Genomic DNA, 12,105 nt, shown 5'->3' with positions numbered 1-12,105 from the left:
GACCATCCAATTTCACGGCCCTTAGACTTCGAACACGTTTAAGCCAAACACTCGGCTGTGTACCAAGTCCGTCGACAGCGTCACTGCAAACATGGTTAGCGAGGTAACGAGAACAACAACACTGCAGTGATGGACGTGCTGCTACCCCCTTAACACTGGGCACACGGTAAAGCTGTAGAGCGGTAGCTACACGCTCCATTAATCTGTTAGGTTATTTAGTTGGCCCAAAGTATTTGCGAATTTGAGGATGAAACGGGGAATTCTCTGGATTTATCCAATAGGTTTGTCAATCGATCGCTTAGCCGAAGATAAATGGTGCAGTACACGTATAAGACACAGGAAATGGTCAATCACAGGTCGTTTCAACAGAGGTTGTGCTGAGGCAGAGAGTTGCTGCTTCTGTTATAATGCAGTTTAGCAGAGGCATTAGTGCCGGGCTTTCTACTATATATTGGGTTCACATGTGCATATATTTGGTTAATTGTATGTCCATGTGTTTTCCGTTCTCGGGATAAGCACCAAAAGAGGTAAATATCTTATTGTTGCTATGCTGCGTATTGGATTGCACATCTAGCGGTCCCAGCACTGAATTTTGGCACGAATCCGAAAACCGTTTACCTTCCCTAACCGATTGATATCATTTACGTATTGAATAATACACTTTTGTATGTAATTATACCCCTGTCAATTTATTTTGTTGAGACATGAAACGACACCGCTCCCAGGCCACACAATATTATTTGCTTTAGAGGGAACATGCCAAAGCGGGGACCTGAAGCCCCACGAAACGGACACGGGCGTCGCATTCGACTTCTGCTGCGAGCAATCCGGGGGGGGGGGGGGGGGGGGGGGGGGGGGGGGGCGTTAACGACGCGTAGGCGTGGCTGAGGAACGCATGCTGGGACTCGAAACCCTCGGTATAGGTACATACAGCAAGGAAAGCATCGATTTCTTGCTTGCAGAGGCTGCTACCCTCCTACACGCTGCTGCTGCGAATGGTGCGGAATTTGCCCGCCGTGGTGTCGCGGCTAGAGCGGGGTATCCAGCTGAACAGTCAAGTGTAGTTCCTTAGCCGCTCTCAACCTCCGTGGATGCAACCCTCCCAACATACATTGTTGGACGTATTTATCGGCGGCCGATGCGAGGCAAGATCAGCTCCCAGTTTGAAATTCGCTGGCTTGACATCCAGTTCTAGAACGCGGTGGAGCATGTCAGTGTCGGCTGTGCTTAACGTGGTATCGGCAATTATGAATCACTTATCCGATTGTAAGGCAACCCTGACTGGCAAGAATTGGTAACGAATGACGCGGATGACTACCTGCAAGTTGTGGACAATTACGAAGAATATGATCCTAGTGTATTGCTTCCGACTAGCTTAGGAGAGGTCGGGACCATTTAGAGCTTGCGATTTGAACCTACAGGAGAAGTCAGCCCACAGGGTGACCTTTACCAGTGCTCTGACGGCTAAAACATGATGTCGCTGCTGCCTGAATACAGGCAGCTGTTTGAACACTCGGCCGCCTCCAGCGTTTTTGCGTACTTGCCTCTGTACTTCTGGCGTCAAGTGTTGTTCCAGACCAACAAGTACGCTGTTGCTTACGACACCAAGGTTTCAACACCGTTCACACTCTCGTAGCTGATAGGTTTGTTAGGCGTCATGTACTACATGGCTTTAAACGACAAAGGCGAGTATACAAACTACTGGGGCCAGCAACCAGAAGACATTGTATTTGGCGGCAGCTCAATCTCGTTGGACAGTGTGATGACCTTCAATCGGTACAATCCGATGCGACGCTGTCTCATTTTCGACGCGTTCCCAACTACGCTGAATCAGGACGCTGCTGTCCGTATTAGACGTCTGCTGAATTTGCTGAAAGTGGCTGGCAGCCTATACATCAAGGTTGGTAGGAATGTGGCTCTGGACGAAGCCAGTGTTACCTACAGGTCTCGAGAAGGAAAGCACATGATTGTATTCAACCCAAAGAAATCAACAGGAAAGGATCACTTCCGATTCTATGTTGTCTGCTGTTCGTCTACGTGGATTGCACTCAACTACAAGTTGCACTGTAAAAGATGTGATGTTGGAGAGGTGTTGTTGGTCAAGCAGATGCGCAGTCGCTGTGGGATGAATTCGATAAGGTATCGAAGATTCGACAGCACCTGCTGGAGGTCATGAGGCCATTTTTCGGCACCAAACGCATCATCAATATGGACAATTACTATACGTCAGCCCAGCTGCGTCAGGAGCTCGAGCTCAAAGGTCTGTACACTCGGGGCACCATCAAACCCAATAGCTAGCAATTCCCACGTCACACGATCCTCGATGAGACTAAGTGTACTCACGGCGATCTGCGCCAGACCATCTCCCGTGATTACAATATGATTTCTGCCTCCTGGTGTGACCGAGACGTTGTCAACATGTGTCAAACGCTGACGCATCAACGGTCACGCCTGACACTAGGATGGTTGGCAATGTGTCGGCTGAGTTTGCAGCTCCAACCTGAATTGGTGAGTACAACAAAAACATGCAAGGGGTGGACAGATTGGATCAAATCCGAGGCAGTTTTTCCATTTCTGACGGCCACTCTTACGAAAGATGGTACATGAAACTGGCTTTGGCCATGATCGATATTATACGGCCAAACACGTACTGGACGCGCCGAATGGCAAAACCCGACCCAACCGCGCGTGACCCGCACCGGCAATTTGTTATGGATTTAGCTAGTGAGCTCATGAACGGCGAGTGGGCCGGGGCTCCGAGCGAGGTCGTATGATCTATGGAGCGCGGTGTGGATGGTGGTGGTAATTCCAGCATTACGCCAACTCAGAGGGCAACCCCCAGTGTCACCAGTCCTCTGCAAAGGTGCATTGCCGTTGCCTCTACGCAAATTCACGACATGAAAAGTAGGAAACGACGCTGGTGTATTGTTTGCCGATGGGAAGGTCGCTATCCAACGGAGGTGACAATATACTGCCTCACCACGGGGGGGGGGATATGCCGAGAAATGAGCGAACAACCGCCAGCTATCTGGATGTACCTAAAGCAGTCTTGGACTTTTCGGATACGATTCACACGTTTTATTTGCCCCAGAAACGGTTTACTGTGAAAGGAAATATCCGTCGCGAGTCATTGCTAGCGCAGCTAAAGAGCGCTACTACTGGCACCGATACTAGCAGATGCGAGCTGCCTGGTTCTAGGATAGCTCCAATGCCTGCCGTCGTCCGTCAAACTGTTCTATAGCTGCTCGCCTGTACGTGGTGGGGAGCTGCGGCCAGACACTGGCTGGTGGGGATGCTGCCAGATACTGTCTTGGGCGTGGTGACCGAGGATGTACAAATAATGCATGTCGATAGAGAAAATGTATGACTTTACGTAGATGCATAGAGGCGGTAATGCTGACACTCTACCTTCCGTTCGTGCACTAGCTTCCAACGAGCGCAAAATAAGTGTGGGCTGCGCGTCCTGTGCCTCAGACAGAACAGAGAAGTAAGTGCAACGAAGCGAGCTCTCAGCATTGCGCTTAGCTCTCGAGCCAATACATGTTTCGCAGATTCCTTAAAAAGGAAGTAACTGGCGAAGACAATCGTAGCTTCAGACGCTGGAGCTTGAGTTGAAAGCAACAGGTCGCGCACATCGGCTGCTGCCATGATCGCTTTGCGCAGTAGTGGGTAAGCTGCATCGTGAAAACGAAAAGTCGTACGGCGAGCGAGCACCAATCGTTGCGCATCTCAATATTAACGCACCTTTTTTACCTTGGTTGTTAGCGTAACCTGCGCCAACACATTGCATATTCCGGCACCGATGTCCATGAAGACGTCGTCCTCGCTGAGTGGCCCCATCACGGCAAGCATCGCGGCACCACCCGGCGGAAGCAGCTCGCCCGCGTTGTTTTGGGACCTCCCTGACTCCTAGCAAATATCACTCGCCGTGATGTCACTGAAGATGACCACCAGAGCGCTGAAAGCGGCAGGCGTTGTGAGCAGTGACATGGATTACACCCTGGCGCAACAGCTGGTTCCTTCTCCACATACTGGTTTTCCACATTTCCTCTTGTCTTCAGCTCCGCTGGTGTCCATTCTGATGATGGCGAGAGCGTCGGCAGTGAGCGCTGCCTCCCATGGCTTATACAACGTGATGGACATCCACCCGATGATAGCAAGCACCGCCCTCGCGCTGATCCACCTAAGAGGCAGCGCGGGAAGTCCTTGGCCGCCTTCCCATATGTCCACTTGAGGGTTGCGAGGCGCAGACGGAGTTAAGTGGCAGTCCGATTGGACTTCGCCATGTTCCTCGCCACGAAGCGCCATGTCACCTGGATGCCTTCTCTCTCGAACTCGAGCGCAATCTGTACTAACTGTTTGTCTCCCCAATCGAGGAAACTGGTCCGCATGGCGATCAGGAAGAGTGCGTGTCTCTTGATTTAACTATGACCATAGGGCTGGCAATGGTGCATATATCTTAGTATTTGTATTGCCAAACCAAACGGCGCTGAGTGGGAGACTGGTTGATAAGATATCAAACATCATGGGGTCCCCGGTTTATGGCCATAAATCAGGTGACTCCAGCGACGTGGCGCTATATATTACGAGCCAGTTCTTCGCACATGCCTGTACGCTGCATTTTGAATGACAGAAATAAAGCCGATAGCGCCGACACGCTTCAGAGCTAAAATGTACTTAATGCGCCATTGAAGGGCTCCCTTGCACACCGTGTTTTGCAAATGTAGTAAAACCGCGACAAATGCATTCTTCTACGCGATAGAGTTAATAATCAATAATGCTCCGCACTGAATGGTAAGTCTTGTTCAATTCTTTTGCCTTTTACTACGGCCAAACACAAAATATCATGTAGCTCCATTCTAACCGAAACAGACGTCGTTGCCGCAGATTTGACAGATATCATCGTCACAGTTGTGGAAGGCGGTGTTGGTAGGTGTCCCTCCAGTTTTGGCACGCTTGCCCCTACTTGGTTTTGAAGTAGATGCAGCCTCCTCCAGCCTGCCATGATTTTATAGATGTCCGCTCAATGACATACGCTTGCGCTTCGTATATTGTTTTTTTGGCCGCGCTGGCAGCGTCAGGATTTCTTTCTCGACTATTGGTTGGATGTGTAGCCATGTTACAAGACTAACTTGAAAGGGGGGGGGGGCTATTTTTCTTGTAGACGTGCATGTGGTTTATGCTCACCAGCGAAAGAAGAAAAATGTCACACGCTCTTAAGCCGATCGGCGATATCTGCAACACAGACCCCGCCTTGAACTTGTTGCACTGCTGCTTTCTTCAATTGGGCAGGATACTTGGGCGTTCTGAATAATGGAGCCAACAGCTGTTTCCTTCAACCCTCCCTCCCGACCAGATAGGCTCATAGAGCCCAGGATCAACTTCGCCGCGATGCGCTACGTGTGCCCTACTAAGAACCCGGCCTATATTTCCGTCAACACGAGGCGTTGTGTCTCGTAGCCGTACGACTTACAGAAATACTGGAAGCAAGCCTTTCGTCGATAGATAGGAGATCGCCGACCTTCTGAACCCGAACGAATAGACGTACTTAACGCGATCACATTTACGCTATAATTCAGTAGTTTTGTCAGATTTGACTTGACTTTTGTATGGTATACACCTTCAGTAGTTTAATCGTTGAACCCTTTCTTATTGCCCCTATCCCCCTCCTGTATTGACCATTTCCCTTCCACCGCACAATCTTACCTCCACGTAAACTATTACTGAGAACCCTGGCCAACTTAAAACCTTTGTTATCTAATTTACTGGTGTACTTAATCACTTATCGATTGACCGACTCGGTCGTCAGGCTTAAATATGGTTCAGATTCTACCTCTACTATCTAATAGACATGTTATACTTAATGTAAACTGCTTCAACGGATAGTACTAAGTTGGCCAGGGTTCACTGTATAGTCAGTCGAAGTAAACACCAAGCCGCACAATCACTTTGAACCTACACAATAGGTTCAAGTATTAATAGGAGTCTCAGCGTCAGTTCACAATTTCTTATCATCGCGACCACCGCATTCTATCTCGTGAACGTGACAACGCCATGGCGTTTCACGAAGCTTTAGCGCTCGTCGAGACAAGCGATGACATCGACAGGGACAGCGCGACGTTCCCTCCGCTGGCAGAGATCGACAAGCTCTTCGACACCATGCTTGAGTATTTGCCGGAAGAAGCGAAGAGCCACGGAAAGGGGAAGACGCAGGGTCCAACAACGAAGAAGGGAGAGAGGACGACACGTGTTCGGAGCCCCGCCAGTTCGTCGACAGTGCTTCAGCGTCGAAGGAGGGCCGAGATTTTGTCGTTGAGGCAACAAGCAACGGAGTTACAGAAAGCGTTGGACCAAATATTGAGTGGCGGCGAGGCTAACCCGGCAATCCTGACACTGAACGCGAAGACGTATGCTGACGCGAAAGCTCGAGGACAAAGACTGTCGCGATGGCATCGGTGTGCGCTTGAGCAGTATGAAATGAGGAACAAGTCGCAAGAACTGAATCGTCAACTCAAGAAAATTCTGTCCCAGCAGAGGAACACGTCCAGTTCCTTGCGCAGGATTCTTCGGAGACAATCTCTCGCCCAGGTCAGTTTGTCGAGCTTCACCAATTATTCTTGGAGTTTTAGCTGTCGCGCTTGATATGTATTCTAATCGTTGCTCCTTGATTACAGGACATGAACTACTTGATGAAACACGAGTCACCTGCGCGCTTATATGAACCGCTTGAGGACAATGATGTATCCAGGAGCATGGCACAGCTCGAGAGCGGAGTGGAGAACATGTACCAGTATGCTACTCCACAGTTTGAAGTGGGTTCCACTCCTGCTCTCTCAAGTCCTGTGCAGACTAGCTACAGTGAACAGCGCAAGGGTGATGTCGTCGAGTTCGTCGTGAGCACACCGATGCGCTGTTCCATGGCCAATGCTAGCAACGTGATGTGGAATTATCACAACAACCAGGTAAGTCTCGACGTTAGAGCTTTTAATCCTTAGCTAACTTTGCAACTGTTCTCTGTAGGCACCCGAGAATATGCCGAATGTGTTTCACAATATGGAGACATTAACGATGCAACATCTTGAAGACACCCTACAATTCGACAAGCTGCACTACGTCCGAAAGTTCTCCGAGTCAGACAAGGTTACATTCGTCTGCTCCGATATTTTGCTATTGCGCTCGAAAGGGTTGAGATTTTTGCTAAAGGGTTACATCACCTTCATGCCACTACCGGCCGACCCACTCCATACGTGTGTCGTGCACTCGGTATTCAAGGTACACTGTGACAACGAAGCTGGCCAACAATCTGCTTTCGCGAATGGCGTTGCGCTTGGATCATTGAGTAAATATGTTCGACTTTGTTGGCAGTCGGAACAGTCCAGGTTGGTCGATGAAACTACTCGTATCCCCCGGTAGGCTAACTATTTCATTACGTAGACCTACGTATACTCCACACCCTGCATTGGCGTGACGATACGAAGCGAAGCAAATAAAATTAATTATTTTTCTTTGTGGAGCAATTGATGCGTTCAAACCAAGCACTATTCTTGTTTGTTCTTCGTACGCTATCCCAAAAACTGTACGTGTTGCACTTGCTTCGAGTCGATGATATGCATGACGGCTTGCACTTGGTCACTCAAGTCAGCTGATCAGAACGAATAACCGAGAAGCTTAGTCAATCAATGTATATGAAGCAGCTATCAAGTTCGACAAGACATCATTTTTTTCTGAAGCGAAAATACTTTTTGTGGGAAAAAAATTGAATTTACTTGCTAAACAATATTTACCGCTCACCCAGTACTGAACATGAATTATGTTGGTGAAAGCATAATGTGTTTCTGAACATGCCGCAGCATGAAGAGTTATTCGACGCAGTCAACTTCTTCCAGCAATGCTACACAACTTGCTCCACGGCGTGTTATATTCCTGGAAAATATGTCTTCAATTTCGTCACGGTCCCAGCGGCTCGCTGCCTTCCTGACCGTCCGATGCCTGATTATATTATGTGCCATCGTTCTCACCCGCGGCTCGAATTATTTGCAGCTCACCGAACTGATTCACGCCGCCATCATGATTGAGAATGTTGTTACCATCGTTCAGAACGTACGCTTCCTCGATGAAGCAGGTTCTTGGGCTACGTCGCTGGCGATAACGGGTTTATTATAGTTTGGCACTCAAAAGGCTGGAATATCTACGCACCTTTGGAGAACAGAGACAAGAGGCATTTGCTGCATAGTTCCAGTTCGTGGCACTTTGCGCGCACAAGCGTTGAAATCCAAATACTCACTCAGAAAAGGCCTAGCGAGGATGACACCAGGTACTGCCTACCTATATATTTCACGGTGCGTACGGGTGTGGATGCGACTACCAGAAAATTTTCCTTACCCGAAACACTACACCGTCTTACCCCGTACCAGACGCCTACTGGTAGCTCGAAACCACATTTATACATGTAGCAGCTGTTACGGAGCTACCAACGACCAAGAATGTGATCAACTACTATGCCAACTTGGCTACAGCCAGCCCGAATTGCAAGGAATCGGAGAAGTAGGATGCTGCTGCATTTGAAAGTCTTTACTGGACCTAATATGGAGTAACTCAAGGCAGCCTACGTATATCTCTTTTCGGCGCGGTTGCTACCCGAGTGTATGACATTGTACGCAGTCTTTCATGCCAGAGCCGGCTGTCCTAAGACCCCCAGAGGACGGAGCAAGCACAACATTGCCTGCAGATCACAGGTGACGCATGCGCAGGGACGCGAACTGGTCGATGGTAGGCACCGTCGGCACGAAGTTGACGATGGCGTCGATCTTGGCCTTGACGTCCGGCGTGATCTTGCTCACGAAGTTGAGCGCCTTCAGGTTGTCCTCGAGCTGCGACTTGCGGCTGGCGCCCACCATGACCGTCGAGACGTTGTCATTAGCGGCGGCCCAGGCGATAGACATTTGCGCGAGCGAGCAGCCGAGTGCCTCGGCGATGGGTTTGAGCTTGTCGGCCATGGCCACGCGCTCCTCGAAGCCTTCCGTGAGCGGACCGGCCTTGAACATGTCCGCCGTGAAGCGCGAGCCCTCGGGCTTGCCGGCGCTGTACTTGCCCGTGAGGGTGCCGTACGCGAGCGGAGACCACGTCGTGAGTCCCAGCTTGTACTTGGTGTACAGGTCCACGTACTCGTACTCGACCTTGTTGCGCACGAAGATGTTGTACTGAGACTGCTCGACGACGGGGCGCATGAGGCCGAGGCGGTCGGCGATCTCGCACGCCTCCAGGATGTCCTTGGCGAGCCACTCGCTCGTGCCCCAGTAGAACGCCCAGCCCTGCTGGATCACGTAGTTCATGGCTCGCACCGTCTCCTCGAGCGGCGTGTACGGGTCCTGACGGTGGCAGTAGATGACGTCCACGTACTCGAGCTGCAGTCGAGCCAGCGACGCCTTCGTGCCCTCCACGATGTGCTTGCGGCTCAGGCCCTGGTCGTTGGGGCCGCACTCAAAGAACCCCTTGCAGCCGTTGAAGAGCTTGGTGGTGATCACGAGGTCCTCACGACTCCAGACACCGTCGGTGATACCCTTCTGGATGGCACCGCCCATGTTCTCCTCGGCTTGGCCCATGCCGTACGACTCGGCGTTGTCGAAGAAGTTGACGCCGTGCTTGAAGGCCGTGGCCATCATCTCGTACCAGGCATCGGCCGTGTACTTCTCGTCACGGCCCATCCAGGAGCCGAGTGAGAGCTTGGACACGAGCAGACCGGAGTTGCCCAGGAAGCGGTAGGGCATCTTGGTGGTGGTCGCCATGGTGATGAAAGGCAGAGGTGGGATGCTTGAGGCGGTCGCGATTGCGATGAGGAAGCGAATTAGAAAGTGAGTGTTGCTGGCGACCAGGAACCGGAAGGGGGCATCGGAAACAGTTGCTCCCTCAGGCATTGCCGACCCCGTTGACTTTGCAGCCACGCAGAGTCATTGCGCAGTCCTGTAACTTACATGTACGTAGTTCATGTTCTTCATAGTGTTTACTTGATCCAAACTTGTGCATGTTCTTCATAGTGTTTGCTTGATTCGAGCTTGCCACTGGCTCGTCATCAAAATGATCACGCGGTTGCCCAGAGAGTGAGTAGCAATGGGGGGGATTTAGGCTGCCCCTGTCATGTTAGACATGACATGTTTCATGTATTTACCGGTAGATGCAATGGAGGTTGGCGCAAAAACCGACAACATAAAACTAACTACAACTTCGATATAGTAATATTGTGGAAACTGGTACTACTACGTCTTTTGTAGTTTATTATCGTCGTGTTACTCAGATCCATGAAGTCATGACAGGCTCCCTCTCCACAGTGTAAGAAGTCCTAAGTTAGAACCGCGTAAACTCGCCTATCCCTTTGTCATGTAAGATGTGATTTCTTTCCGCTGCGATTATCTGAAGTAAACACCAGGGCCGCACAAACACTTTATCGAATACAATACTCACACTTCCCTCACACAGGAGTCGCAGCGTCATTTCAGATTTTTCATTACCGCAGTTATTTGACGATGAACTTCTTACCGTGTGACAACGTCATAACGCTACAAGAGGTTTTAGCATTCATCGACCCAAGCGATGACATCGACAGGAACAATGCCACGTTACCTCCACTGGAAGAGACCGACGAGCTCCTCGGCTCCGTGATGGAGTTTTTGCTGCAAGAAACGACGAGTCTCGACGGGAAGGCACAAAAGCCGACAACGAAGCAGGGAAGAACGACCACGACGACGCCGACGAAGACAACGGCGACGCCGACGGAGAAGACGACGGGGAAAAAGAAGCGTGTGCGCAGTCCCGCCAGTTCGTCCACAGTGCTTCAGCGTCGCAAGAAGGCCGAGATTTTGTCGCTGAGGCAGCAAGCAACGGAGTTGCAGACACTTTTGAACCAATTGTTGAGTCCCGACGCGAGCTCAGCAGCTCCGAAACTGAACGCGAAGAAGTATGCTGACGCGAAAGCTCGAGGGCAAAGACTGTCGCGATGGCAGCGCTCTGCGCTCGAGCAGTATGAAATGCGGTGCAAGTCACAAAAATTGAATCGCCAACTCAAGAAAATTGCGTCCCAGCAGCGGAGTGCGTCCAAATCCTTGCGCAGGATTCTTCAGAGACGATCTTTCGTCCAGGTGAGATGTTTGTGGCTTGAACTATTACTCTTGATACGTGTACTCATTGCTGCTCCTTGATTGCAGGACATGAACTACTTGATGAAACACCTTTCAACTGCGCGAGTACATGGATCGCTTGCAGACAATGGCGTGCACAGGTGCATGGCGCAGCTTGCGCACGCAGTGGACAGTATGTACCAGCATCCGACTCCAATATTCGGTTCGGCTCCTTCTGTATCAAGTCATGTGCAGACTAGCTACAAGGAACAACGCAAGGGAGATGTCGTCGCGTTCATCACAAGCACACCGATGCGCTGTTCCATGGCTGATGCTAGCAACGTGGTTTGGAGTCATTTCATAAAAGAGCAGGTGAGTTCTACAGGGCAAAGTTCGATACCTTTCACGTTGATCCGTAGCCTAACTTTGAACCTGCTCGCTGTAGACACTACATGTAGAGAGCAAGCCCAATGTGCTGCACAGCACGGAGCCAGTAACGCTGCATCATCTCGACGAGTCACTGCAGTTCGAGAAGCTGCACTACCTCCGTAAAGTCTCCGAGCCGGGGAAGGTTACATTGGTCTACTCTGCTATTCTGCTACTGCACTCGGAAGGGCTGAAATTCTGCATAAATGGTCTCACCACCATCATGCCATTACCAGCAGACCCGCTCCATACGTGTGCCGTGCACACAGTCGTCAAGCTACACGTTGACAAAAAACCCGGTCAAGAATCTCCTTTCGCGCAAGACATTGCTCTGGGAGCGTTGAGTAAAGCCGTTCGGCTGTATCGGCAGTCGGAACAGTCCAGCCTGGTCGATGAAGCTGCTCGTGTCTCGGGGGAACCCAGCTATTTCATGCTGTAGAACTGCTCTAGTAGACGCCTTCTTTTCTCAGTTCCCACTCAACGACGCGCAGGGCCACACGTCTGACTGCGTATAGGATCTCATTGTAATATTAGACTGATTTCGGGACGGCGTCAATCGGAACGTGAT

General features: G+C 50.6%; 2 protein-coding genes across 2 annotated transcripts; both read left to right on the top strand.

Annotated features, from left to right (window-relative positions):
- Positions 1-6,054: 6,054 nt before the first annotated feature.
- KRP23_12147 (uncharacterized protein) lies at positions 6,055-7,413 on the top strand (the record flags this gene model as incomplete). The annotated part of the gene is made up of 5 exons (XM_067882728.1): positions 6,055-6,588; positions 6,675-6,962; positions 7,021-7,140; positions 7,204-7,272; positions 7,366-7,413. 5 exons carry the CDS (start codon positions 6,055-6,057, stop codon positions 7,411-7,413), a joined length of 1,059 nt encoding a protein of 352 aa, XP_067739755.1.
- Positions 7,414-10,520: 3,107 nt separating this feature from the next.
- KRP23_12146 (uncharacterized protein) lies at positions 10,521-11,976 on the top strand (the record flags this gene model as incomplete). Its single annotated transcript, XM_067882727.1, has 3 exons — positions 10,521-11,132; positions 11,199-11,483; positions 11,557-11,976. The coding sequence occupies 3 exons, from the start codon at positions 10,521-10,523 to the stop codon at positions 11,974-11,976; spliced, it is 1,317 nt and encodes a 438-aa protein (XP_067739754.1).
- Between the last annotated feature and the right edge of the window lie 129 nt (positions 11,977-12,105).

This window comes from Phytophthora ramorum (genome assembly GCF_020800215.1).
Source record: "Phytophthora ramorum isolate Pr-102 chromosome Unknown Phyram_PR-102_s0014, whole genome shotgun sequence".
Classification (NCBI taxonomy): domain Eukaryota; phylum Oomycota; class Peronosporomycetes; order Peronosporales; family Peronosporaceae; genus Phytophthora; species Phytophthora ramorum.
This window is presented reverse-complemented; position numbering and strand designations above follow the sequence as displayed.